Source organism: Mauremys mutica, chromosome 6, assembly GCF_020497125.1.
Source record: "Mauremys mutica isolate MM-2020 ecotype Southern chromosome 6, ASM2049712v1, whole genome shotgun sequence".
Taxonomy (NCBI): domain Eukaryota; kingdom Metazoa; phylum Chordata; order Testudines; family Geoemydidae; genus Mauremys; species Mauremys mutica.
In genome coordinates this window covers 17,887,269-17,915,134 of record NC_059077.1, presented here as the reverse complement: position 1 = coordinate 17,915,134, position 27,866 = coordinate 17,887,269, and the positions used below count along the sequence as shown (strand labels likewise).

The 27,866-nt window shown below is 39.1% G+C and overlaps 2 protein-coding genes across 6 annotated transcripts in view; one reads left to right on the top strand and one right to left on the bottom strand.

Moving 5' to 3' along the window:
• The window catches only part of C6H18orf54 (chromosome 6 C18orf54 homolog), a 30,459-nt gene extending 19,264 nt beyond the window's left edge, over positions 1–11,195 (bottom strand). For 3 of the 5 annotated variants that reach the window (XR_006580632.1, XR_006580633.1, XR_006580634.1), the window contains exons 1-5: positions 10,985–11,195; positions 9,584–9,910; positions 5,944–6,723; positions 3,701–3,851; positions 2,204–2,312 (exon numbers count right to left, since the gene is read on the bottom strand). Coding sequence is in view for 2 of the 5 variants with exons in the window: in XM_045022149.1 (XP_044878084.1) it covers positions 2,204–2,312; positions 3,701–3,851; positions 5,944–6,723; positions 9,584–9,860 (1,317 nt within the window). In the remaining 3 variants the exon portion in view is untranslated. The remainder of the gene's footprint in view (positions 1–2,203; positions 2,313–3,700; positions 3,852–5,943; positions 6,724–9,583; positions 9,911–10,984) is intronic. The other 2 variants (XM_045022149.1, XM_045022150.1) reach the window with 2 other exon arrangements.
• Positions 11,196–12,134: 939 nt separating this feature from the next.
• Positions 12,135–27,814, top strand: POLI (DNA polymerase iota). The gene is made up of 10 exons (XM_045020698.1): positions 12,135–12,321; positions 14,044–14,169; positions 14,720–14,884; positions 16,576–16,728; positions 17,988–18,224; positions 18,791–18,969; positions 19,529–19,620; positions 21,299–21,432; positions 23,184–23,377; positions 25,450–27,814. Exons 1-10 carry the CDS (start codon positions 12,207–12,209, stop codon positions 26,323–26,325), a joined length of 2,271 nt encoding a protein of 756 aa, XP_044876633.1. The 5' UTR covers positions 12,135–12,206; the 3' UTR covers positions 26,326–27,814.
• The last annotated feature ends 52 nt before the right edge of the window (positions 27,815–27,866 follow it).

Here is a 27,866-nt window from a genome sequence, read left to right as displayed (position 1 = left end):
GGGGGGGCGGGGAAGCGGGGCCGGGCGGGCGGGGCCGGGCGGGGACCGGGGACGCGGGGGGCCGGGGAACAGCGCGGCTGGGGAGCCGGGGAGCGGGCGGCTGGGGACGCGGGGAGCTGGCCGGCTGGGGAGCCGGGGCCAGGGCAGGAGTCGCGTGGCCGGGGAGGGATGCGGCAGGAGCCGGGCAGGGCCGCCGCCGGAGTTACAGTCGAACCCATTTATCTCGACCTCGGTTAGTGGCAAATTCGGCGCTCTTCTGTGCTCGAGATATTAGGGTTCGGCGAGATTAAAGAATCGACATAACCGATGAGAAACCGATAAGACAAAGAGGGAGTTTGGCGGTTCCACTTCTAAAACGTCGACTTAATAGGATTGGCAAGTTAACCGAGGTCGAGATAAATGGGTTCGACTGTATTTATATTCCAATTGATTTATTTTATAATTCTATGGTAAAAATGAGAAAGTAAGCAATTTTTCAATAATACTGTGCTGACACACTTTTCTGTTTTTATGTCTGATTTTGTAACCAAAGCAAAGTACTTTTTAAATGAGATGTAACTTGGGGGTACACAAATCAGACTCCTGAAAGGGGTACAGTAGTCTGGAAAGGTTGAATGCTACAGGTCTAGAGAAGGTAGACTGAAATATGCGGTTTAATTAAAAGGCAACAATAAAGCTAATATAAGGGGTATTATAGTGAGGTGGCAAAATTTGCAGATGATATAAAATTAGAGATAGTTAAGACCCAGGCAGACTGTGAAGAGCTACCAAAGGATCTCTCAAAACTGGGTGACTAGGCAACAAAATGGCAGATTAAATGTAATGTTGAAAAATGCAAAGTAATGCACATTGGAAAGCATAATCCCAACTATACATATAAAGTGATGGGGTCTAAATTAGCTGTTACCACTCAAGGAAGAGATCTTGGAGTCATTGTGGATAGTTCTCCGAAAACATCCACTCAATGTGAAGTGGCAGTCAAAAAAACAAGCAGAACGCTGGGAATAATTAAGAAAGGGATAGATAATAGGACAGCAAATATCATGTTGCCTCTATATAAATCCATGGTATGCCCACATCTTGAATACTGTGTGCAGGTGTGATTGCCCTCTCTCCAGAAAGATATATTGGAATTGGAAAAGTTTGAGAAAAGGGCAACAAAAATGATTAGGGATCGGAACAGCTTCCGTATGAGGAGAGATTAATAAGACTGACTTTTCAGCTTGGAAAAGAGATGGCTAAGGGGAGATATGATTGAAGTCTATGAAATCATGACTGGTGTAGAGAAAGTAGACAAGGAAGTGTTGTTTACTACTTCGCATAACACAAGAACTAGGGATCACCAAATGAAATAGGCAGCAGGTTTAAAACAAATAAGAGAAAGTATTTCTTCACACAACGCACAATCAACCTGTGGAACTCCTTGGCAGAGGATGTTGTGAAGGCCAAGACCACAACAGGGTTCAAAAAAAGAACTAGATAAATTCATGGAGGATAGGTCCATCTGTGGCTATTAGCTAGGATGGGCAGGAATGGTGTCCCTAATGAATGAGTGACAGGGTATGGATCACTTGATGATTACCTGTTCTGTTTATTCCCTCTGGGGCACCTCATTGGCCACTGTTGGAAGACAGGATATTGGGCTAGATGGACCTTTGGTCTGACCCAGTAGGGCCATTATGTTCTTATGTACAAGAGGAAATACAATACATAACTAACCTGTGGAACTCAACTGATTGACAAAAGCTATTACTAAGGCTAAGAGATTAGTAGGCTCAGATACTTATATGGAGACCACCACTATTTAGTTACTTCAGATAGGAAAAACATTAAAATATAGGATAGAAAATTCAAGCAACTAATGAAACAATTATTATTACCAAAATGGGTTAAGACCAGCTGCTATTTATTTGCAATTCTTGATCACAGAAGGGTCAGAATGTAGGGTTTAATCATTAAAATTATGTGACTATTTAAAGACATTACAATTTTTCCTTTTGCTGTTAACTCATTATTAAAACTAGAACAGAAACCAATCTACAAGTGTTCTTCATGCTACTATTTATCGGGCTTATGTACTTTTGATGCCCATGTTAGCATATGCACCAGAAACAACTTATAGAACTGTAAAGGCTTATGATTTACTTTAAGACCACTATAAGCAAGAAATATTACAAAACAGACATAATTCAGCTTAACCTACCTGATTGTCATTATTTAAACAGTCTTCAAGGAATTCATTAACAATGTTAGCCTTGGGAGATTGTAGAGTGGTCTCATCTTCCTCACAGTATACAGGCACTGGAGATTTGCTAAACAAAAAGTTAAACATGCAATTGAAAGTATGAAACAGCTTTACAAACTCAAATTGCTGTAAGATACATTCACATGTCATTGGGACTAATGTTTCATATGCTTATAAAATATGCAGATAATAAGCTGGGAGAGGTTGTAGAGGACAGGATTAGAATGATCCTGATAAATTGGAGAATTTCTCTGAAACCAACAAGATGAAATTAAATAAAAACAAGTGCAAAGTACTGCACTTAAGAAGAAAAAAAAACAAATGCAAAACATAAAGTGGGAATTTACTGGCTAGACAACAGCACTGCGGAAAAGAATTTGTAGGTTAGTGGGTCACAATTTCAAGTTTAGTCAACTGCGTGATGCTGGGGTACATTAACAGAGATATATGGTAAATAAGCCACGGAAGGTAACTGTTCTGCTCTACTTGGCACTGGTGAGGACTTTAGATGGGAGTACTATGTCCAGTTTTGGGCACTACACTAAGAAAAACAATGACACTGGAGATAGTACAGAGGAGAATAACAAAAGAGCTAAAATGTTTCAAAGACATGATCTAGGAGGAAAGGTTGAAAGAATTGGGCATGTTTAGTCTAGAGGAGAAGTTGTTTTAAAGATGACCATGATCAATTGTTCTCCACATCCACTGAGAGTAGGATAAGTAGTAATTGGCTTAGTTTGTCCCCTCTTGACTTCATTTTCACATCAGAACATTTAAGGTTACTTTCCCTTACAGTGTAGGTCACATTATTTGGTCCTGCAGAAGACAATCCTTTTCTGTTGTACAAGTGGAATTTTACATCCAGGACTACTCCAAACACCTAGTCCAAGAATCTAAACTCATATTTGAAACTATCCAGGAGCCTCCACAGCTATCAACTCCCCCCCATCCCCCCATAAACAAATGAATAATGTGTCTGTGTGTTCCCTTACATCAAAACTTTTCCAGCACTAACAAAATTTACAAAACTAGTGATCCAGACATATCACAGTGGGTTTAGTGAAAGTAGAAATCTGATAATTGATATGATTGAATAGGAGACAGTAGCGTACCACCTCGTATGATAAAATATCATCTTCTAAAAACACTCTTCTCTTTCCTTAGCATTTATATGTGAGCAAATCATGCTTATCTAAAATTATTTATAGCAGTGGTTCTCAACCTGCGGGCTGCTTGCAGCCCAATCAGCACACAGCTGCAGTCCATGTGACATTCTCAGGGCCACACATGTTATATATATAGTGTGGATGCAGCCCACATAACAGAGAGCTGCATATGCAGCTCACAGTGGTAAATAGGTTGAGAACCACTGATCTACAGCATACACACCACATTGTCTAAGTACGATACACTTTCAAGAACAAATTGTATTAATGTTTATTTTTGTTTACTCACAAAGCAACTGGAACATTTTCCCAGGATCTTTCTGCTTCCAGTATATCTACTGTACAAGGGCTGCCATCATTTTTCAAAGCACTTGATAAATTCTCGACAGAAGACTCTAAAGTTCTCTTTGCCTTCAAGATAAGCAACTCAATCTGGTCATCTAAAAAACACAACACAGTATCACCAGTTACTATACACTAAGATTCTTCAAGTCAGCAATTTCACTGGAAACAGTCTGTCCTCTTTCACAGACATTATTGCCAAAATTTTCAAAGTGTGGTGCTGAAATTTTGCTTAAATATGAAATTAAGCCTCTTAATATGGAACTATAAGTAACTCTAGACACCTATTTTTAAAAACTTGTCATGATTTTATAAAACAAACAGGCCTCCATTCCAAGCTCAAAGTTCCGAGAAAAGTCTCAAATGCAGTGGACTGCTCTCCCAACATAAAATACATCCCAGAAGATAAAATAAGCTCTACAGTAAACAAAAACTCTCTAGCCTTCAACCCACCTCAACACTTGAGGAAAAGAGAATTCCAAAGTTGAGTATCCCTCACAAAGAATGTCCTGCTGACAACTGTCTCCTGTTTATAGTGGGGGACCTCCAGCATCAGTGCCACTCCTGATCTTTATTGTGGCTGTAGGGCATATAATTGTTCAATTGCACATCTGTGTCAGATGTGAATTAAAGGGAAAATTAACATAGCCACAGCCTTTCCAGGAAGTCAGATGTTTCCTTCCATAACTCATTTATAGAATACAGCATTCAAGATTCCTTAACTTTATAAAGCACTCTGATAGTATGATCATTTAATCAAATCTACGTTAATATTTAGGATTCGTAAATGCTGGCAAATAGGTGAGTTTTCCGCTCATAATGTTACATAATAGGTGCTTCAAGAAGTTCTGCTTGCACACACACCATATGTAATTACATACAAAAACTGCATTAGTTAGGTTGCAAAGTCAAGCACTCGAAAATTAGGAAGGGGTAGATTTTTGTTTTCACATGCAACCTTAATTCAACTACCTGTCCAACCAGCCTCTGGACTGAGTGAGGTAGGGGTCCTGTGGAAAAAAATAGCATGCGATCATATAATTAAAAATACATATACACGAAGGGATGCAAACTAAAGTTATGCAGGCATCTGTAAAACTGGCATTTCCTAACTTCTGAGGGCTTGGCTTTGCCATCTAAAATAATGGTTTAAATTAGATTTTATATGAATTTCCTAGTTTTTTGTTGTTGTTGCTGTTGTTTTTTTTTAAATAAATCCAATCCCAACCATACATTACCAGCAATGCGAATGCTGAACCCTCAACACTGCAGCACAGACTTCTACCCCTTGAACTACATGACTAACCACATTAGCTAGCAACAGAAAAAAGCTGCTGGGGGTGGGCTGCAGGCATCATATGCTGGGTTTTTTATGAATGGAGTCCAGCTCAGCAAACTGCCCCCCACCCTGGGAATTCAAAGAGGACCTTCTCCACATGATGCTCCCAGGGAGGATCGGAAACTGGACACAAACTGGCTATGGGGTAAGCTTGGCTTTCTCATCCCCTAAGGAGTTGAGCGAGCTACAGCACCACGTTGTGCCCCCTGAAGGGATAGGGCGCTGAGTCCTTCTCCCCACATCGGACAAATGGGCACAGTAATGTCCAGCTCCCTCCATTCTCTCCTGTTACAGCTGCTCACAGATATTCTCAGTGCAGTATTTGCTGCTGCTGTTTTGGGAGAAACTGGAAGAGGCTGGTCACAAAGGCAAACCAGCTAGAAGTGTGAAGTCAAGATGCATAAGTTAAAACAGTGTTAACCCTGTATGGGTACTCTCATTTAGGAGTAAAGTGCCCTTTGTTCACTCTAACTTAGATAATGTTAATATTATGGACTCTACAGCAGCACAGCTATAGCACTGTGCTGCAGTAGCCCCATAGTGTAGACACTTTCTAGACTACCGGGTTTTTCTGTCTCTGTAGTAAAACCACCCCCTCAAGAGGTGGTAGCTAGGTTGATTCAAGAATATTTAGAGAGAGTGTATCAAAGTCCTTCAATATGCCTAAATACTCAGGAGCATGGATTTTTCACCACTCCCCCCATGTAGGATAGGTGTGAATAGTCTTATTGTGCAGTGGTTCACTCTGCGTATAGCAGCAGCATGTTCGGTCATGTGTGACTAAAAGAGTAACATTTTGCATTTAACATTCTCAAGAAACATTCAAAACAAATTATGCGTAATGCAGTTACCTCTGAATGGCTGTTTGGACTGTCTTGAGAGAACATTGCCAGGTTGGAAGTCTGCACTTGGTCTGACATATCGGCAATTTCCTGTTACTTCACGGTCACCTGCTGGATCCAGATAACTATTTTGTTCAAAAGAATTGCAGTCTAATTTATCCACAATGTGTTTTTTTTCCATACTTTCACACATTTGTGAAGAGGAAAATTCATCTTGCATGTTAAATGTTTGAATAAAACTTTGATTAGCTGAATCACATAAAAGGTTATGACTCTTTAGCCAGATTGGGTACTTGAAATCAGGAATACTACTTATCCCTGACACATTCAAGTCAGACTTATGGCTAGTAAGCCACCTTGGATAATTCTTGACAGAGATGGACTCAGAGTGTTGTTGAAAAAGGCAATCCCCTGCATTTTCTTTAGAAAATATAGAATTATATTTGTGAGATTTATACACATTGTGTTTCTCTTTGTCAATGTCTCTGTAATGATTTCGATTATCCACAGCTTTGCCATTGTCTTGGAAATCAAAGTCTTTTTCAACATCAAATGAAGACGTTTGATAAGGACAGAAGGCAGATTTTTTCAGTGACTTCCTAATCCACTTGCCACTTTGAAGCCCTGACCCAGAAGGAATCCTATGGATAAAAGGCAGTGATCCATCTGATGGAAATGCTAGTAGATCATCTGTGGTGAGACTAATCAAGTCTGGGTCACAAACCGTTTGTCTCATAAAAGGTGAGGCAATGGAGTTGAGTTTTCCTTGCTGGTTAAAGCCCTCCAAAGCTGAAAAACAAAGAGACATATATTTTCCTGAATTTAAAAAATGCATTAAAACCACGTATTTAAAAAAAACCTATGATAGATACATTTTTACATTACAGTTTTTACTAAATTACAATGTGAATATTGTATACTGATGTTTCAAAGCATCACAGTCTATCAATTCTGACTCCACTCCTCTCAAAATATTGGTGACAAAAATGAACAGAATAAAGTCATTTAAAACTTTTGTCTTAAAAGTCTCCATGAATCAAAATACTCCTGTTTTGCCTGTGGAACTGTAGAGGGCGATGGTTATGGGGAAAATCTAGCATCTTCTTTCTGCTGTTTATCTGATTCATAAAACCAAAACGGTGCACCATTCAGAGAAGTGTTTTGACTACAAATGGCAGCATATTTCAGACAACACTTGGACTGGAGGCATTATGGATCTAGAGCTTCATTTTGTTTGATGCCCAGTGTCAGAGTGTGGGGGAATCAGGGCCCTGCACCCCCCACTTCCTGCGATTCACCGTGACTCTCAGCCAGCCAGTATAACAGAAGGTTTATTAGACGACTGGAACACTGTCCCAAGCAGGGCTTGTAGGTACAACCAGGACCCCTCAGCCAGGTCCCTCTGGGGGGCAAGGATCTTAGACCCTAGTCTTGGAGGTTCCTACCTCTTCCCAGTGAGCCCAAAACTGAAACCAAAAAACCCTCCGGCAGGCTCTCTCCCCATCCTCTCTCCCTCTCCCTTTGTCCAGGTTCTCGAGGAAAGGTGTCAACTCACCCCACCTCCCTTCCTGGCTCAGGTACCAGCCCTCACCTAAAGTCATCCCCTGCTCTCCCATCCCCCATGCAAACAGACCCAGTAAAACTAAATGATATCCCCAGGTCAATCCACCCCGCTCCCTACTGCATCACACCCAGGAAGATGCAGTTTGGCAGTGGGAGGGGAGCCTGGGGGAGTTCTCAGTAGATACAGTTTATCCACCCCAACACAAACATCACCAGAAAGCTGGCCGCAGAGCAGAGGGATAAAAACAATGAAAATACCACTAAAATATTGCTACCAAGAAGTTCTCAGACTCCTAGAAGGAAGGGGATCTCCATCATATATTGTGGAGATGATTTATATTTAGTCAGCTGCAGAGCAGTAAGTTTATTCCTGTACCTATGACTGTGTCATCAGCCCACTATCCACAAATCTATTTCCCCACATTCTAACATTCTTAGCCTCTGATTAGCTCCAAACATCAGTTACTCATTAAGTCGTTCTACCATAATTTTTTTCCTCTTTTCCCCCAAAAATGTAGAATTTTCCATAAAATTACACCTGCTTAAGATCCAGGACATGCAATATTCACTGCGGTATCACTGACATGTTTTCTATTTTTAAAATAGCATTTAAGTCCATTGTGTCATAGTGACATTTGCCACCTGATAAGGATACTTTCCAGCTTTTCAACAAAACTCAGCACTAGTTTTTGGCTAAGAGCTTAATCTCTCAGATCTCAAAAACATATATATTCTGGGGTCCCCAGAAAGATATTTTGATTTCCACTAAGCTCATCACTGTTGGACTGATAGTAACCAAAGGCACTACAGATCAACGGCTACACAAAAGTAGACCCAATAACTTCATTTCTTAAAAAGTGAGAGCTTCAATCCTGCAAACATATACATCCTCACTTTAAGAATGAATAATCCCATTGATTTCAGTGGTATTACTCACATTCTCAGTTTTAAGCAGGTAAGTGAGTGATGCAGGATTAGGATCTAAAACAATGCTTTCATATATAATGAGTGGCATATATAGCATAGTGGTTTTATTCACCCCCATGGTAAGACCTGCACTATATTTATGTATATGCCAATAACAGCTATTCCAAACATAGTCACAGAGTTGAAGGCAAAGGTAATAATAAAGGTAATAATTGGAGATATACCAATCTCCTAAAACTGGAAGGGACCTCGAAAGGTCATTGAGTCCAGCCCCCTGCCTTCACTAGCGGGACCAATTTTTTTGCCCCAGATCCCTAAGTGGCCCCCTCAAGGATTGAACTCACAACCCTGGGTTTAGCAGGCCAATGCTCAAACCACTGAGCTATCCCTCCCAACTAAGGCCAAAATGGATCACTAGATCATGTAGTTAGTGCCTGTATATATTAAAGACCACCAACACACTAAACCTAACAACTAAAATTAGACCAAAATTCTGTAGCCCCTTTATAATACACCACTCCAGCAGTATTCTACTTTTTACTTATATTTGCTTATGATTTCAAATCTTATTTACAAAAGTTTCATTTAATCTTTAATATGAAAGTAAGAGGTAAACAGCACAGTATGGAAGTGCAGTTTCACCCCAGCCCAGTTTGCAGTCCAGAAGATCAGGTGTGTAAAGGAACCTAAAACTTCTACAAGATGATGAAACTGAGGAAGTGTAGTAGACTTCTTCCACTTCCACCATAGGTCTCTAATTTCAAATTTACATGGTTTTATTTTTAAAAGACTGAATATAAAAAATCTTTTTACTGAAGACTAACTATTACAAAGAATGAGAAGCATCACTATATAAGCACCATTTATTACATAATATGTGCTTACAATTTATGTAGCACATATTCATTAAATCAAATAGATTTCATCTACAAAACAAGTAATTAGATTACTGATCAGTGTTAAGACTTTTGACGTTTCAAATTCCAAAAAGGAATTAAAAATAATAAATCAATAAAATATCTATAGCCATATGTAACAAAACAATAATAGACTGAAAATTTTAAAGATGACAGAACCAGTTCATGAGATATTCTCTTTAGGGATATGTCAAAAATATTAAACAAAACCACAATTTAAGCTTCATTTACAGGAAACATACCGTATTTTTGTACAGACCCATACTTTGCTGACTTATCTTTAGGAGTACTCTGACCTACGCAGATTTTTCCAGTGCTTACTTCTGAAGACATAAGACTTTGGTCAAAATCTTCAATATAGGCCTCCAAAGCCTGAGATGCAGAGTTGTATACTTTGTCTTTGTATTGAATTGAGCTGTTTGAGTAGGAGTTACTACTGTTAAGGCTGCAGCTTGCTAGGAGAGAAGACACAGTAGATTCAGGAGAGTAAATGCTGTCTTTTTCAAACAGGCATGCCATGGCTTTTATCCAAATGACTAATGGAATCTTCTCTCATCTTTCTGAAGAGTCTGAGTAAAGAAATAAAAATATAAGCAATCACCTATACTGAGATGTCCTCTCATACACTGTACTTCTGAATGTCTGTATTTAATTTTATCAAGCATCTGTATGTTTATTAATTTCCAGTAAGAGTTTCACCAATTTTGATAATTGCACTATTTAAAACAGCAATTTTAAGCTTTTATTCAGCTAAAAGCCAGATATTCAATCTAGCTACTCACCTCAGAGCATCACAAAAAATAAAATGTTTATTATTTATACATGTATAAGTAGGCAATATCAGAAAAACAAAGGCATTCAGAGCACAATACCAAAATAAGTCTGCATCTGGACAGAGAAAAGTGAAAGAATCCGAGTGTTCATATCCAAAAGGCACCTTGTATGCTGTATGGACACCACACAGTTAAACTAGCTTTCCCAAACAACATTTAGTACTGAAAGACCCCCGCTAGCTCCAGTTTAAAAGCAAGAGGGGCACATAACACATGAATAGATTAAAGTCTGCCAGACTTCAGCTGGAACATACCAAAATGTCATCCTATAACATCACAGCTAGCACAGACGACCCAAAAGATAATAGAGCAAAATTGAAGTGATTAGTAAAAATGTTTTTTTAACAGTATAAGCAAGTGGTTCAGTTGAATATACCAAAGTGATAAAAGCACTATCATTGCAGAAATTCAAGAACAGTTTAGATGTAACAGTACTGGGAACGGTGTATTAAAGACCCCTGCCAACTACAGGTGTGGGTAACATTGGACAGGCTGTAAGAGCTTTTCAGGTCCTCCTAGCTATGCAATTAAGATCAAGCCAATTCAAATTGGCTTGGTTATCACAATTCCATGGATTGACATTTACAGAAGGGTCATAAATACAGAATAGCACTAAATGCTGAAGTTGGGATTTTCAAAGATGCCTAAAGGAATTAAATCCTATGGAAAATAGTCACCTACCTTCCTCTAGGCATCTTTGAAAATCACAGCCTCACCCAGGCTGGTCACCTCACACGAGAGGCGGGGCTCTTGCCAAGCCCCGACCCCCACCACCCCCAGAGACCTTCCGCCCCACTGCCCGCTCCGCACCTCCTTTCCCGCTCCGGCCAGGGAGGCTACAATGCTGAGCCCCGGTGGGGATTTTGGGCGCCCTATGGCACGAGCCGGGACGGGCAATAGCAACATCAACTCTCCTCAGCACCCAGGAGCCGCCGTTGCCGCCCGCTAGTTTAAAGTACAACGACACTTCTGTTCAAAATGGCGTTTGGCTAGTCACTGCGCAGGAGCACCAGGTCGCGCTCCTTTCTGGGAGTTGTAGTTTATCTCCTCCGTTTGAGCAAGCTGGGGACTACAACTCCCAGAATGCCCAGCGGGCCATTGCCACAAAATGCCGCGACAGACGCACGCTGCTGTGATTAAGGGAGCTGAGCTGGAGTCTGAGTGCCCCACTCCTGTGTGCAGGGAAAGTATCCACTCCTCGCTTAAATCCCTCCTGAAAACTTACGTCTTCAATGATTTCTACAATAGAGGACCCAATAATATTTTATTTGTCTATCTATCCATCAAGTCGAGCCACTAAAACGAGCCTACATGCCTAAATCACCCCGCTGGCTGTACTGAACTAGGGTGACCAGATAGCAAGTGTGAAAAATTGGGAGGGGGAGAGGGTAATAGGCCTCTATGTAAGAAAAAGCCCCAAATATCAGGACTGTCCTTAAAAAATCTGGCCATCTGGTCACCCTAGTACTGAAGTAACCCTCCCCTTTCTTCATCCCACCTCCCTGTCCCTGTTGCTGCCTGCAGATTATCTACCCCTCTCTCCAGGGCCTTCTATGTCCCTCCTGGCAGTAACATTGCTTGCGATACCATCGGAGGACACCTGCCAGGGGAGTGAAGGGTGTTGTCGAGGGAAAGCTTTGCTTTCCTATACCCCGCTTGCGCTATTGCTAGTAGCAGCGGACCTCGCCTGCCAGCCCTGGGCTGGGTGGGGAAGTGGCGGTGCAGCAGGGCGGCGTTATGTCTGACACACCCAGCCCGGCTGCTGTGGGGGAGGCCGAGCTCCCTTGTCTCCTGCCTGCAGCGGTTTTAGCGTCGGCCCGAACTAGAGCGCACAGCCGCCGCTACGGCCTGGCCCCACGGGGCACACAGCGGCCCTAGCCCAGTGGGCGTGGCTAGGGAAAGCCGGCGCGTGGATTCATAGGGAAGCGCGCGCGCGAGGCCCAGCGCCCCCCCTGTCGGCCATCGCCGGGCTGAACTTTGCGTGCGGGAAGGGCGGGAGCTGTGTCTGCCCCTCAGCTACAGCGGCGGTTGCATGGAGCTCCCGGAGGAGGAGGAGGAGGAACCGGATTGGCTTTGCCCGGAGCCTGGCGGTCCTGGGAGCCACGCGGCGCCCGGGAGAGGCTCCTCCGCTACTCTCGGAGCACAATGTAAATACGGGCCCCGCGGGCCGCCTCACACCGAGAACGGGGTTGGGGGGGGCTGGAGCTGTTGCCCCGGCGGGGAGACTCTGGAGCCCGCCGGGCGGCAAAGTCAGACAGACGTCGGGAGCTGGGGCCCCGATACGCGTGTTTGTCTCGCCCGGAACGGAGCGGCTCCCCCAGGGGTCCGTTCTGCCCCCGTAGCAGTGTTCCCCTACCGTCCCCCCATTCCTCCCCTCCCTGTTTCTCCCTCAGTGTCCCCATTGCCCCTGTCTCCGCACAGGGACAGGGGCTAGTTCAAATGTGGAGCTTGTCAGAATTCGACTTTTTTTTCATATAAATTTGATGGATAATAACAATGCTTATTTTTAAGCACTTTCCCAGATTTTAGCAATTTTTACATGGGGGGGAAGCTATAACAATGTGGGCTGTGACAGACAATAATTTAATAAGAATAGACTGAGTGAGATTTAAAAAGTTAAAGCTTTGTAACAGTTAAAACACAAATTGTCAACATCACCTGTCAAAATATATAAAGGAAATATTCTCAAATCACACACTAGTAAGTTCTCAAACATACATTTTGTTACTTTGCATGTCTCTACATTTCAGTTATTATCAATGGAAATATTTTTGTTGGTTTGTGTGTGTGTATGGGGAAATTAGTATTTACCTACACAAATGTAATGCTTCCAAACCTATTTAAATGTTAACAATGTAGCTGAACTCAGGCATCCTATTTGCTTGTAAAACACCACATCTGCGTGAAGTGCTATATAAATAATAATATCTAGAAAATGGTGCTGCTCCCAGTGCTCAGTCCTGTTTCACATTAGGAACATGCAAAAAAAAACAATTCAATGGATTGAAATAGTTAAATGTTGCACATTTTCATATAACTTAAAGTGCATTCCCTTTCATCTAAAGAAAACAAAACAGAAGTTTCTAGAAGGGGGAAAATATATTTTTTGAGTATTAAAATGTAGCTTAGTACACTTTTTCTTAAACTTTCCTAAGAAAATTTTCATCTTTGGGTCAAGAACCAGAAGAACAGATTTAAACTTTAAGAAATATATTTTTTGAAATTATATAGTATGGGCCTTACTATATAATTTTAAAAATATATTTCTATAAAGTTTGCTCTTTGCATTTGACAGCATTTTTGCTCTCTGGTTGATGATCAGTTGCATCACTCATGGGCTGCTAGTAGGTGGAGTTCATGTGCTTATTCTTCCATAGACAGGTTTATTTATTTAAACCTGTAGCAGCAGAAAAGCTGAAATTGTAGAGATACTAGGCAGGTGTATTCTCAGAAAGAGGTAGGAAGTATGTTTGGTGTTGTCACATTTTTGTGCCCACCCACTTGATGCTTCTAAACAGAGGAAAATTCTTATACATTTTCTAGCATTAATTAAAATAAACCAAGGCATACCATATAAAGGGTGCGGCATCAGAAATATAACTATAAAATTATTCAGTAAAAAAGAATTGAGGTGGCACTGGCCATCTAAAAGAGGTCTTCAGGATGTAGTCAGCAGTATCTTTTACTGATACCAACCAACTGTGCCAATTGGCTTCTGACCTAATTAATGTACCATTTATAAACTCTCTACTTTGCCACACAGTGCTTGGTTTCCAAGCATAGTTTTCATGTGTGAGATCGTTTGCTGCATTATTGACAAGGGTAAGAAGGATGTTATCTTTAAACTTGGTTGTATATTTTCATTGCAGCAGGTCATGACAAGACTGTGCCATCAGGAAGTACAGCACACAGGGTAATTGTCCATACTGACCTGGACTGCTTTTATGCACAAGTAGAAATGATCCATAATCCTGAATTAAGAGACAAACCTTTAGGTAAATTTATATGTTGCTGTTTATTGCTGTTTGGTTTATGTTTATGTGGTTGGGAAAGACAAAGATACTTTTTTACTCATACTCTGGTCTTTCATAGTTTACTCCACTTGGTTGTAAGAGTCATTTGAGCTTAAAGCTGTTGGTACTATTGCATGTGAATTTACTAATCAATGGAGAAAAAGAGTGAAGTAAATATATTTTTACTGATTTTTATACTAATGCAGATGATTTTTATACTAATGCAGGTTGCATGATAAGGGCCAAAAGTAGTGAGAATACCTTTTAATAAGTGAAAAATTAATATGGCATTTAAGAAAAAATATTTTATTACCATAAAATGTTATAAGAACATGAGCAAGGGTCCTGCTTCCTTCAGTATTGCACAATAAAATTAGGGTGTATTTCTTCTTAAAAACAGTATTACATTTTTACTGATTGAGGGATTTGCATTACAGGCTTTGATAGCAAAGTGTCAACCAGTGGCATGGAAGTACTATAATAAACAAGTGACTCCTTAAAATGTGTTATGATTATTTACCTTTGTTTCCAGGTGTTCAGCAGAAATACTTGGTTGTTACCTGTAACTATGAAGCCAGGAGACTTGGAATTCAGAAACTTATGTCTGTCAGAGATGCTAAAGAAAAATGCCCAGAGCTAGTGCTAGTTAATGGAGAGGACCTGACACAATACAGAGAAATGTCATACAAGGTTACAGGTACAGGTTGACAGTTTTTTAATAGTGGAAAATAAGTACTATACATAGACTTCTGATTTTATATGAGCTTTAGAAAAATGTCATAAGGCTTTTAGGGGATGCCATCTCTGATTCCATCAGATTTCACAAACTAAGCAGTTGGGCTCAGTCATTATCTAGATTAGAGGTGCATGCTGGATTCAGCCAACTTGGTGTATTTAAATGGCCTGCATGACATACTTGGACTCTGCAGAATCTTTAATGTTATTATTTTTCAAATGAAAGGTAAGTTTCAAGGCATCATGGCTGCAGAGAGAATCTTCCAAAAATGAAACTGATGTCATGACATCTGCCAGAGACTGCAGATAGCCCGAGTCAGTTACTCAGAAGTATGAACTCCCCTGTCCCTTGTTAATCTTCTTCAAGGGGTTGATAATGAAGTCCACAGGATTGGGAATTTGGAGTTGCTGCAGGGAAAGAATTACAGAAGTTAAAAACTTGAAAACTCACAAAGAGAAGAGAGAAAGGAGCAATGAAAGGAAGTAAATCAAATGGCAAAATAGCAGTGGCCTTAAAGGGAAGCAGATTTTCTCATTGAATGCTGAAGAGATAATAAGGTATTGAATAAATACATTTTAGTATTACCTTGTGGCTATGTTCTCCCTTTGAGTTCTGTGCAAATTTCTCACTTAGATCAGGGGGAAATCCACTGTTGATTGTAGAGAATATGAAGTCCCAAGTTTACATTATTAGAGTCATGTCAATTTGTTGTATCAAAAGCAGGGCTTGGTTTGAACCGGTATATGCAATTCATCATAGGGTTGGTACCTTTCTGTAAGACAGGTTTCAGAGTAGCAGCCGTGTTAGTCTGTATCAGCAAAAAGAACAGGAGTACTTGTGGCACCTTAGAGACGAACACATTTATTTGAGCATCAGCTTTCGAGGGCTACAGCCCACTTCATCAGATGCATAGAATGGAACACACAGTAAGAAGATATTTATACATACAGAGAACATGAAAAGGTGGAAGTACCCATACCAACTGTAAGAGGCCAATTAATTAAGAGAAGCTATTATCAGCAGGGGAGAAAAACTTTTGAAGTGATAATCAAGTTGGCCCATTTTGGACGGTTGACACGAAGGTGTGAGGATACTTTAACATGGGGAAATAGATTCAATTAGTGTAATGACCGAGCCATTCCCAGTCTCTGTTCAAACCTAAGTTAATGGTATCTAGTTTGCATATTAATTCAAGTTCAGCAGCTTCTCCTTAGAGTCTTTTCTTGAAGCTTTTCTGTTGCAAAATTGCCACCTTCAAAAGTTTTTCTTACAGTTGGTATGGGTTTACCTGTCCCAGAGTCTAGTAATTATGCTCCCCTGCAATTTTAAATCCTGGATGGAGCTTGATAACCTTCCCCACCAGCCAGCATACAGTTCCTGGCTCACTGAGATACAATTGAGACAAGGTGAGTGAGGTGTAATATTTCTTACTCAGACCAGCTTCTGATATGAGAGAGACAAGCTTTCAAGTTTACACAGAGCTTTTCTTCAGATCACCTTGTCTCCCTAATTTCCTGGAACCAACAAGGCTACAGCAACAGTGCATACAACAATGAGAGATAAAGTTAACATTTATAAAGTGGTACAGTAGTCTAAAGATATGCCTGTTTGTCATACCTGTCCCCGTTATGTAGTTTGTTTTTTTCCCATAGAGCTATTGGAAGAATTCAGTCCACTGGTAGAAAGACTTGGATTTGATGAAAATTTTGTGGATATCACAGAGTTGGTAGAGAAGAGATTAGCACAGCTGCAAAGAGATGGCTGTTCCAAAGTGTCTGTGTCTGGTCATGTGTATAATAATCAAAGTGAGTGGTTATTCCCTATTTTGCTACAATATTTTATTAAGTAGTAGTAGAACTTAGTACAAAAAGTATCTTGATAACTGAATTGATTAAACTTCCAAAGCTGCATGAAAACACATTTCCTATTCAATACAGTATTGCCTGGAAACTTTTATTTTCCCTGTGGTTAGACTGCCAGGAACCGACTTGTAATATACCATAATTTCATATCTGACAATCTGATTATTTTGAGTGGAATGTGTACCTTTGTATATTAATGTCAGTGGAAGTTGGGCATGCACACTGAGTTGGGAGAATAGATTTTTTTTGTTTATGTGGTCTTCAAAAAAGACAGTTAAATGTAGAATTAAATATCTAGTTTGATTGAGCTTGAAGTAACAGCTTTCATGTTAGTTCATGAAAATTTAGTTTTAAGTGTTTGGCTACTGTGGGTCAGCTAATTGAAATTTTCATCCAAAATATCCTTAATGTATACCGAAAAACAGCAAAGTTTTGCTATACAGGATGCCTGCATGGGAGACTTATACTGAAGTCACTGAAGGCTGACTGTAGAACTTGGACTGATTCATATTCTCCACTGGGATCCTTCTAGTTCACAAGTGCCCACAGTTGACATAGCAAGATTTATATTCATTTCATGAATAAAGAAAAAGAGCAGTTGATTTTTACCAGACCAGATGTTAATATCAACTGTTGCTATAATTTTTAATACAGTTCTGAGAAAGAACTGCCTTAATAAGATCTCATTTCATTAACATTCACACTTTAGTAACAGAGATGGACACCTTCCTTATAATTAAACAAATGTTGTATTACTAAATCTCTAATTCATTTACTTTTCCCTTTGGTTATATTGAGGCAAGAGTCTGTTACATGATGATATTTAAATATTCTTCTTTGATATCTCTTAAAGATTTATAGAGTGCATCTATCCTTAAAGTGCTTTCCAAACATTAAGTAATTCTCACCATAATTTTGTGATGCTAGAGTATTACCCTTTTAATTTTAGAGAAGAGGTAACTGAGGTACAAAGAGGTTAAATTACTTGTCTGAGGTTAAATATGTACTCCATGGCAGCACCAGACAGAGAACCCAGGAGTCCTTACATTCAGCCCCTTGATCTACCCAGTAGACCACACTCTTTCCCATCAAGTTTTTAATGGGTTATAAGCATATGAATCTTCTTATTAGCGAATGGACCTGTAGTGATGTGAGTGGTCATTGTATGCTGAGAAGTGACCACCTCCTTTTTGTCTTCACAGCTGTCAATTTACATGATGTTATGCATATAAGACTTGTCATTGGATCTCAGATTGCAGCAGAGATGAGGGAAGCCATGTACAATAGATTGGGTCTTACAGGCTGTGCAGGAGTGGCCTCTAACAAATTACTATCTAAACTAGTATCTGGCACCTTCAAACCAAATCAACAAACAATTCTTCTACCTGAAAGCTGTCAGGACCTAGTAGGCAGCCTCGATCACATCAGCAAAGTTCCTGGTAAGATATTGGTGCCACAGTCTTTCGTATAGACATTGTGAGAATTCATAATTTTAATATACACACTATACTTTTAAAACTGAAATAATTTTAAAATCTGTTTTTTTGTATTCTGTTCTCCAGTCCATGTCACTTTTTGGTTCTGCAGTAACACAAGTGCTGCAGCGTTTCGGTTGCAAATACCTAAAAAGAATATATAAATCTCAGACTGTTTTCATTGAAAGCCAAATGTGGATATTGATATCCATATTTCTATAATTTTTAAAAAAAAATTTGCACATCCAAAAATGTGGGTCTCAATTACTTGAAAATGTTGGTTCAAAGAACTTCCAGTTCTATAATTAAAATGATTAAATTTGATGTCTATAAGGTCTTGCCATATAAAACTAAATATAATTTAAAGGGAAAAAGTATTTTAGTTTATTAACCAAATAATAAATTAGTTTTTAGTATTTTATAAATACAACTTGCTAAGCATATCCTAATCTTTTTAATGACTTTCCTGTGTACTGTATTATTTTGTAAATAAATTTTTACTCAAGTTATCACACGCCTTTTTCATCTAGGGATTGGCTATAAAACTACCAAGCGCCTAGAGTTGCTGGGTCTCAGCAGTGTGCGTGATCTCCAGACCTTTTCACCTGTAATACTAGAAAAGGAACTAGGAGTTTCAATGGCTCAGCACATTCAGAAGCTCAGCTATGGAGATGATGACTCCCCTGTGGCCTCCTCTGGACCTCCTCAGGTATAAATGACATGAAAATACAGTTTTTTCAGAATGAGAAAGATTGTGCTCTTTCAGTACAGTTTTGCTGAGCTCGCTGAAATCCAGTCATAATGAACAAAGCAGTTGTCATACTGGATCAGACCAGTAGTCCATCTGCTCTGGGATCCTGTCTCTGACAATGGTCGGTACTAGCTGCTTCAGAGTAAGGTACACAAAATCCTACAGTTATGGGCTATCCTGCCACCCAGGAAAGTTTTTCCCAACTCCCCATAGCTAGAGTTTGGCTCATGCCATAAAACATGGCAGTTCATATTCCTTCTAAAATTATTTTATTTATATTTACTATTATAACTCATGATATTTTTATTACCTCTATTAATGTATGATCCTTTTTTGAATCCTGCTGACCTCTAGGCCTAATGGTATTTTGTGGCAATGAGTTCCATAGGTTAATATGTGAATTATGTGGAAAGGCTATTCCCTTTCATATCTTTTGAATTTGCTTGGTCACTTGGTATTACACTATACACTATACTATTACATTATAAAATTAAAAGGACTATTGCATTTCTTACAGTCCCTTAGTGATGAAGATTCTTTTAAAAAATGTTCATCAGAAGTGGAAGTTAAAAAGAAAATTGAAGAACTACTTGCTAACCTTTTAGACAGGTGACTGTCTTCATTTGTTCTTATTGCTGATTCAGTTTGTGACCTGAAAGAACACTGGGCATATGTAAGGTTTGTCTCATATTTTGCAGAGCATACTTTGGGGTCTCATATCTTCAGAATGCTGCCCCTCAACCCCACTTGCCTCTCTAAGTACTTCCTCGTTACCTTCTGCCCTTTATCTCTGAACTTGTGAAATGTGCCCTCTGCAACTGTTGCCTTAAATTCTGCTCCTGCAACTGTATTCTGCTCCTCTCCCCCAGTCTGGCTTTTACCCTCTCCACTCCACTGCAACTGTTCTCACCAATGTCTGTAAGCTCTTCCATCCTTACCTCCTCAACCTTTCTGTTGCTTTTGACACAGCTGATCATGCTTTCTAACGGCCATGTCTTCCTTTTAGCTTTCATGATTCTGCCGGCTCCTCATTCTCCTACATCTCAGATCATCCTGCATTGTATCCTTTTGTGTGTCCCCTCCAGTCTCTCTTCTGTTCTCTTGGTGATTTCATAGGCCTCCTCTTTTTCTCTCTCTACCCTGTGCCTGGGTGATCTTATCCACTTTCATGGTTTCAGTTACTATTGTTATGCTTCTGTCTCACATCTTCTTCTCCACTTCTGACTGCTTCCCTTGGTTTGACCTTGCATCTGATCCAGTTTCTCTGACATCTCTTTAAAGTTGTGCCATCAACTTAAGCTTAATGTGGCCCAAACTGAACTCCTTATCTTGCCTTCTGCTGTTCTGCACAACCACAGACATCACCATCCTCATTCCTGTTACTCACTTATAACTTGGGGTCATCTTCAACTCTTCCCTTTCCATTACCACTCACATTAAGGCAGTATCCAAATTCTGCTTCTCCCACATCATCATCAAGATACTTCCATTTCTTTTTGTACAGACAAGGAGAATTAATTCATTCCCCTTATCTCCTGTCTCAATTACTGTAGCTACCACAAGTATGTCTACACTTCAGTGTAAGCTCAGGGTTCGAATTCAGGCTCAGGCCTAACTCCCCTTCCATCTAGACACAAATTGTGCTAACCCAGGGCTCCAGGACACCACAGGGGTGGAGGGTTTTAGCCTTCCACTCTGCCAGGGTAGAATTGTTCCCTTCAATATATTTTCTAGTACAGTCATTCTCAACCTTTTACATACCAGGACTGCCTTTTAATACTGGGACCTTACTACCACTTAGCAATATGGGATGGACACAATGGTTGCATCTCTAGGTTGAGAACTATATTCTAGTACTTCCAGCAATCCATGTCTAAAAATATCAAGTATGGAACTTCCACCACTTTCTTTACTAATGCAGAGATTTTTTCCTTAAGTGAATAAAACAGTAAGTTTTTTTTCTATATGTCTTCAACTGTGTGCAATACTAAACAAAAACTATTTATTGAAACCATTTGTAAAAAATGTGAAGAAATAAGTAGACATTGCCAATAAATAGAGTTGAGTTAGGAAGCACTAGAATGGTATCAATTGGGGAAAATGAGGCAGGAAAGAAATTAAAGATAAAGCTTTAAAGCTTCTTATGTTCTATACTATTACCATTATTTTGTTTCACTTTCTTGATGGATTAAAAAAGATATACATTACTTACTTGATCCAATTGCTTTGAAAGTATTTGTAAAGCAGCAGTAATGTTAATTGTGCTGCACACTTCAATTTTCTTCAGAATATCCAAAGATGGAAGAAAGCCACATACAATAAGATTAACCATCCGTAAATTTTCATCAGCTAATAAATGGTTTAGTCGGGAGAGTCGTCAGTGTCCTATTCCCTCTCATGTCATTCAGAAATTTGGGACAGGTAAGAGCTTTTCTGAAGTTTTGTTTTCAGAAAGTATTTGGTCAGTTGTTACTTTGGTGCACAATATGTTGTTTGAAATTTTAACCAGGGTCTCTCTGACTGTAGAGATGCCCAAGTATTTGGCACATTCATAGGACCAGTGAAATGATACCTTCCTTCTGGGAAGGAAGGTTTATCAATCTATTAATTTCAGTATCAATAAAGTTTCAGGCATTAAGCATTACCTTTGTTTTGCTTTAAGTTACTTTAAATCTAGGTTTCTGAACAATGATGTTTTTAAATTTGAAGTATTGCATTGATTTTATGCAATAGATGTACCTCAGTGAAACAATGTTAAAAACACAGGACTTCCTGGCAGGAATAACTTTGTTTAATAAGTAACAAAGTTGTTACCTCAGCCTTAGGGTGACCAGACAGCAAATGTGAAAAATCGGGACGGGGATGGGGAGTAATAGGAGCCTATATAAGAAAAAAAAAATCGAGACATCTGGTCACCCTACTCAGCCTTGCAAGATTGTTATGGGAGTTTACTAACCCAGGCACAAAATATACTTGCCTGCCTTTTACCCTGATGTTGAAAAATTAATTAAATGTAACTCATCACTGTCCAAAAAGAAAAGAGAAAAAAATTGCATGCAAGGGATGAGTGAGTGAAAGGAATTTTGTATGGCTGTTAGCTATAAGATTTCAGGATCTTTCTGAATCACTCCTTATCCAACAGTTTGTGACATGTATACAGTCTTCCTCCTCTGAAGCCAGGGTTTGTCCATCCTAAATGGAGATCAGTCTTTCATTTGCCACTTCATATGGAGTTTATCTTTTCCCCATATTTGACCAATCACTTCACTACTATTCAGGATCATTATGTTTTCTCTCAGTAAGTATAGGGTTTAATAAAATACTATAATCATAGACAGGAATAGACTGAATCCAGTCTAGACTGGAAGAGACCAAAAGTTATTACCATCTGATATATCCACACTCTTCTGCGTAAGGTAAATAAGTGGTCTAGATCTTTGTTGTCAGATAGCCATATCACACAAATTGTCGTCATTAATTGGATCCGTTTGAAGACAATTTAATAGAAATGGAGAGTGAGCTACTCTCAGTTGTATAGAAAGGCCTTTTCCATTTGCAGGATGTTAGTTTAATTCTGTTTGTTTAAATTGACCACTTTTCCAATTATCACATCACTTATCAACAGAGATGGCAGGGCAGAACAGGAGAGCTTGTACCATTAATGACAGGTTTCAGAGTAGCAGCTGTGTTAGTCTGTATTCGCAAAAAGAACAGGAGTACTTGTGGCACCTTAGAGACTAACAAATTTATTTCAGCATAAGCTTTCGTGGGCTACAGCTCACTTCTTCAGATGCAAGTACCATTAATGTCTATGCTATAGAGATTCTGTGGGCATCTGTCTAGTGTTGTCAGTCTGGCACTTCTTGCAGTCATAACATTCATTTCAGAAAACCTTTTTTAAGCATCAAATACTGTAAATTTAACGGCCTCTTTATTTTCAGATGATCAAATAAATGCTGCCTTACTTGGCATAGCTGTAGTTAAAATCCCTCACATTTCCTAAGAACTGAGATTTTTCATTGCATTGAACAATTAGGGTAAATGCCAACTTATTTTGCATTAGTGCAAAGTGTTGAAAGTCCACACTATCTCATGCACAAACCTTAATTCCATTCAGCCCCTTATAGAAAGGTTTACATTAATTCTGCTGTTTGTTTACATTTCATGTTCAGGAAACTATGATGTTGTGGCCCCACTGGTTGGTATCCTTATGAAATTGTTTAGAAAGATGATAAAAGTGGAGATGCCATTTCATCTTACACTTCTGAGTGTCTGCTTCTCAAATCTTAAAGCTCTGCCTAGCCTCACCAAAGGATCCATAGGATTTTATTTAACGTGGTCGTCACCCCCTTCAAGTTCTGGCAAAGTAAGTTGAAGATGATTAAAAACTGTCAATCAAATCAAGTGTATTATATATAGTCTCAGTCTGAATTTATATATATATATATATATATATATATATATATATATGCTCTAATAATGATTTTTAAATACTTTAAGAAGTGTTATAGTCCCAAATATCATCTAGGTAGTAAAAATGAAGAACTCTGTGGGCTTTCCTGAGTACAAACTATTTACGAGATGTGTTTATGCTATCCTTCTTTGGTATCCTTTGTTTATACTATCCTTCTTTGTTTTCAATTGCCATGTCTTGAATGGGACAGTACTAGGCAATGAAACTTTATTACTGTGGGACAGAGAGAGGAGCTTGTAGAGCCAAGGTTTTCAGAAGTGGATGCCTAAAATTAGGTTTCTCACAGACTTTAATGGGAGCTCTTCTGCCTGCTCAGCATGTCTGAAAAATCTGGCCACTTAATTAGATTCTTAAATATGAAGTTAAGAGCCTAATTTTTCAGCATCCAGGTTTTAAAACCTCAGTGCTTCTGCCAGGGGCGGCTCTACGATTTGCGCCGCCCCAAGCAGGGCGGCATGCCGCGGGGGCGCGCTCTGGCGGTCGCCAGTCCCGCGGCTCCGGTGGACCTCCCGCAGACGTGCCTGCGGAGGGTCCGCTGGTTCCACGGCTCCGGTGGACCTCCCGCAGACGTGCCTGCGGATGTTCCACCGAAACCGCGGGACCAGCGGACCCTCCGCAGGCACGTCTGCGGGAGGTCCACCGGAGCCGCCTGCCACCCTCCTGCGGGACGCCGCCCCAAGTGCACGCTTGGCGCTCTGGGGTCTGGAGCCGGCCCTGGCTTCTGCAGTGTGTGATCTATAGGTCATGGTGGAACTGAAGTGACCTAAATATTTCTTACCATCATAAAATATCTTTAACTGTTTAGCTTGAATTAAATCATGTTAAAGTGCCCTTAATTTACCTTTTTGCACTTAGCTATAAGTGTGTCTTGAAACACTGGATTGCTTTACTTTCCATATGCTCTTAATTCCTAGCCTGAACGGCGTGAGTTAAGGGTAGGATTTCATCTTCAAATCTCACTTATATCATTTAAATCAACTATGATGTGTTACTTTAATATAGATTTTTTTTTTAATGGAAATATAGGGAAGTTGACAAAAACCATGGGTGAAATTTTGGCCTCATTGAAGACACTAGTAAAACTCTCATTGATTTCATTGGGGCTAGCACTTCACCCCAGATGTCTATATTTTTTAATTCGTAGTATTTGTGAGCCACTGTACTGTTTATCATTTAAGATCTACTTTGTATTTAGAAACTTGAGGTTAAATGATCAAAATTCTTGTCCTTGGTTACATACAAGTAATCATGACTACAAGTCACACATTTATACATGCAAACAGATACTTGTGTCTATAATTATCAGTATTTGGTATGCAATTACTCCCTTAGGTGAGATGTGCAAAGTTTACATCTTTGTTCTTGGTTCTCTCCTTTTTTCACTGCACATTTGTCCATAGCTGACGACCTTTCCTTCCACAATCTGTCATACAACCTATATGCAGACATTCAGCTCTGTTACCTCCCTATCCCTGACTTCTCAGGTATCCATGCTCACATATCTTCTCTTTTCTCCGATAATTACTTGTACACACAGGCGCATTCTTTTTTTTTTCCTGGGTGCAGCATAATTTGGTTTGAAAGTTTATCCCTTTTAAATTTTCTTTAGATGCTAACTTCAATGATACAGTCTGTAAATAAGTATTTAGGCATATTGAAAGACTTTGATGTAGCTGGGCTGCTAGACGGTACGATGATATACCCAGTTTAATGTTGCTTTTGAAATTACTTGTTTTACAACCCCAGCAAAACTCTTTAAATAGCTGGTCCGTTATCTATCTCTAAATACTATGCTGAATAGAAAAATCTTTGTTGCCAGATGATTCAGTGGTAATTTTTTGTTTATGGAAGTAGGATTTAAGCGATCACTAACAAAAAAATTGTATTTATGACATGGTATCCTTTTAATCATTAAATATTTTTCATATGCACTATGTAGCTAAATAATATATTTTATGCTGCAGAAAATGGATGATGTTTCACAAGTCCAGGTGAACTCCTGCAGTTTTGTACCAGATGGAAGAATTAGAAATACAAGAACTAGAGAATCTTCACTAGAAACCAAAAGCTGCGCAGAAGAACCTGGAATTCCTGTTTGCCCAATTCATTTGCTTCCTGCTGGCATTGACCAGGAAGTCTTCAGTCAGCTTCCAGAAGACATTAAAGAGGAAATTATTTCTGACAAATCTGGGCAAAGGATCCATACAAAGAATGTTTTGAGCCAGCCATTACCTTTTTCTAAAGGAGCACTACCATTTTTTGCACAAGAAGAAATGCACACTACCCCAAATTCCAGAAGAGCAGATCATAGTATCAGCAGTCTGGTATGCGGTGAACACTTTCAATCTACCAGTGAGCTGGAGACAGCCATGGTACACAGGCCTAATACTAATTGTAGACTGAGTCTACAGGATCCTCCTGAGTACCCTGAAAGTGCACTAATAGATAACTGTATGGAACAAGTACCTAAGGAATCACTGAATTTCAATAGCACTGATTCAATTGTATTGAACTTGCAAAGTCAACATTTTCTTCAGCCTCACAGTTCAGACAGACAAGAGCAGCCCATTGGAGCAGCCTCTCAGGATAAAGGTCCGAGAGAGCAAGCGTCAGGAGAAGGAAGAATTGTATTTCCTCCTAATGTTGACCCAAATATTTTTTCTGAACTACCTGCTGAAATGCAAAAGGAACTACTGGCTGAATGGAAGAATCTAAAACCTGTTTCCAAAATGCATCTGAATAAACCTTCTGAAAAGCTAAAAACAAACAAAGGAAAAAAGAATGTGGTGTTGTGTTCATCACAGTCTAACAGTTTATTAAGATATTTTAAACCAAAATGATTATATGCATAATATAGAGATGGCTGGTGTCAAACATTTGTGATGATAAAATAAGGAGGTAATACAATCATATTCATGCATTAAAGAAATGCACTATTTTAAAGTGTAATGCGACAAAATAGCATACAAAAACGGACCATCTTAACAATAGTGTAAAACTATTGATAATTCCTTTTAAAAGTGATTAATACTATGTATTCTTGTGTTAAACTAGCAGATTAATGTTTTATTTAGTCCAAAGAGAGCAGTAAGGGAGACTTACTTCCCCTAAAATGCACATTAGATGTGATGAATCCTCCAGTTGTTACTACCCATACTAAAAAATTGCAATCCAGTTTGAAACACTTACCCTTGTTCTTGTATCAACCAAATGGTATCCATTAGGGCATGGATGTTCTTGCAGTTAAAACATATTTTTTAAACTGGAAATACAGAAAATACTGACTTGAATGGTTGGGCTTGTGAAACTAATGGAATATAGAGAAAAAAAGTACTGCTTTCTTAGTAGTTAGAGTCCCTAACTGCTAGAGGTAAAACACATGAGTAATGTGAGCAGAGCATCATGTACAGGCAGTTCTAACCCACAAATAGGCTTTTACTATTTGTAGTTGGAATAGCCACCAAGACAGTTGTCAGCATTTCCAGCCATTGATTAGGCTAGGCTCCAGTTTGGCAAGATACTTAAGAACATGCATAACTACTTTGCTGATTTACCTCAATATGGATTTTAGGAATAAGATGTTCCCCGGGTTACGCAAACCTGACTTACGGAAAAAGTTCTGTAAGCTTTTTTTTTTTTTTGCGTAATTGTTGAAGTATAATTTTAAAAAAATCTTGGCCAATGAAGACTGATTACAAAATTGATGTTTAAATGTTAGCTAATTATTCTTGCAAAGTAACTTGTAATAAACACATTTAGAGTTGTTAATACCTTGCCTGTTTTATTCAAGATAAAATAACTTTGAGATGTATTAATCTAATGAGATACTTTATTATTAAAATGTCAATGCTTTTAATTCTAGGGCAAAATCAAATTATGCTTAAATCCTAAATACTGACTAGTTCCATACTAATTGACAATTGTTACATAACAAAATTATCTCACAATAACTTTACACAGTAAAGTGAAAGTGTGTTACAGAACACATCACTGTATCTTTAGGTTACAATGAAGTCTGACTCTATCTTATGTGTTTTGATGGCAACTTGGGTTCTGATTTTAAAAAAAAGCTTTTTTTTAAGCAATGTACTGTTATGCTTAATCATTATTTTTGCTACTAACAGAAGTACATGAAATTAAACTACACATTTACATTCTCCATATAGACCACACTTAAAATATTAAAGATCTCAAATTCTTTAATTTTAAAATGAACTCAGGTGACAGCTACATATGATTTTATATGTATACAACTTTCCTCTTATGTTTGGCATTGGTGTATAATTCTTTAGTATCTTTATTCCAGACCTTGTTTCAGTGATTCCATTTATGAGGGTAGTAAGCAATGCTATCTCCACCACTGAACATAGGAGCATTCCTC

Bases quoted from the DNA above. Each gene is read 5' to 3' on its own strand.
- POLI (XM_045020698.1), top strand. From the start codon at position 12,207: ATGGAGCTCCCGGAGGAGGAGGAGGAGGAACCGGATTGGCTTTGCCCG. The intron at 18,225-18,790 runs GTAAGATATTGG...TTTTTCATCTAG, and splicing joins TCACATCAGCAAAGTTCCTG to GGATTGGCTATAAAACTACC. The intron at 21,433-23,183 runs GTAAGAGCTTTT...TTTCATGTTCAG, and splicing joins CATTCAGAAATTTGGGACAG to GAAACTATGATGTTGTGGCC.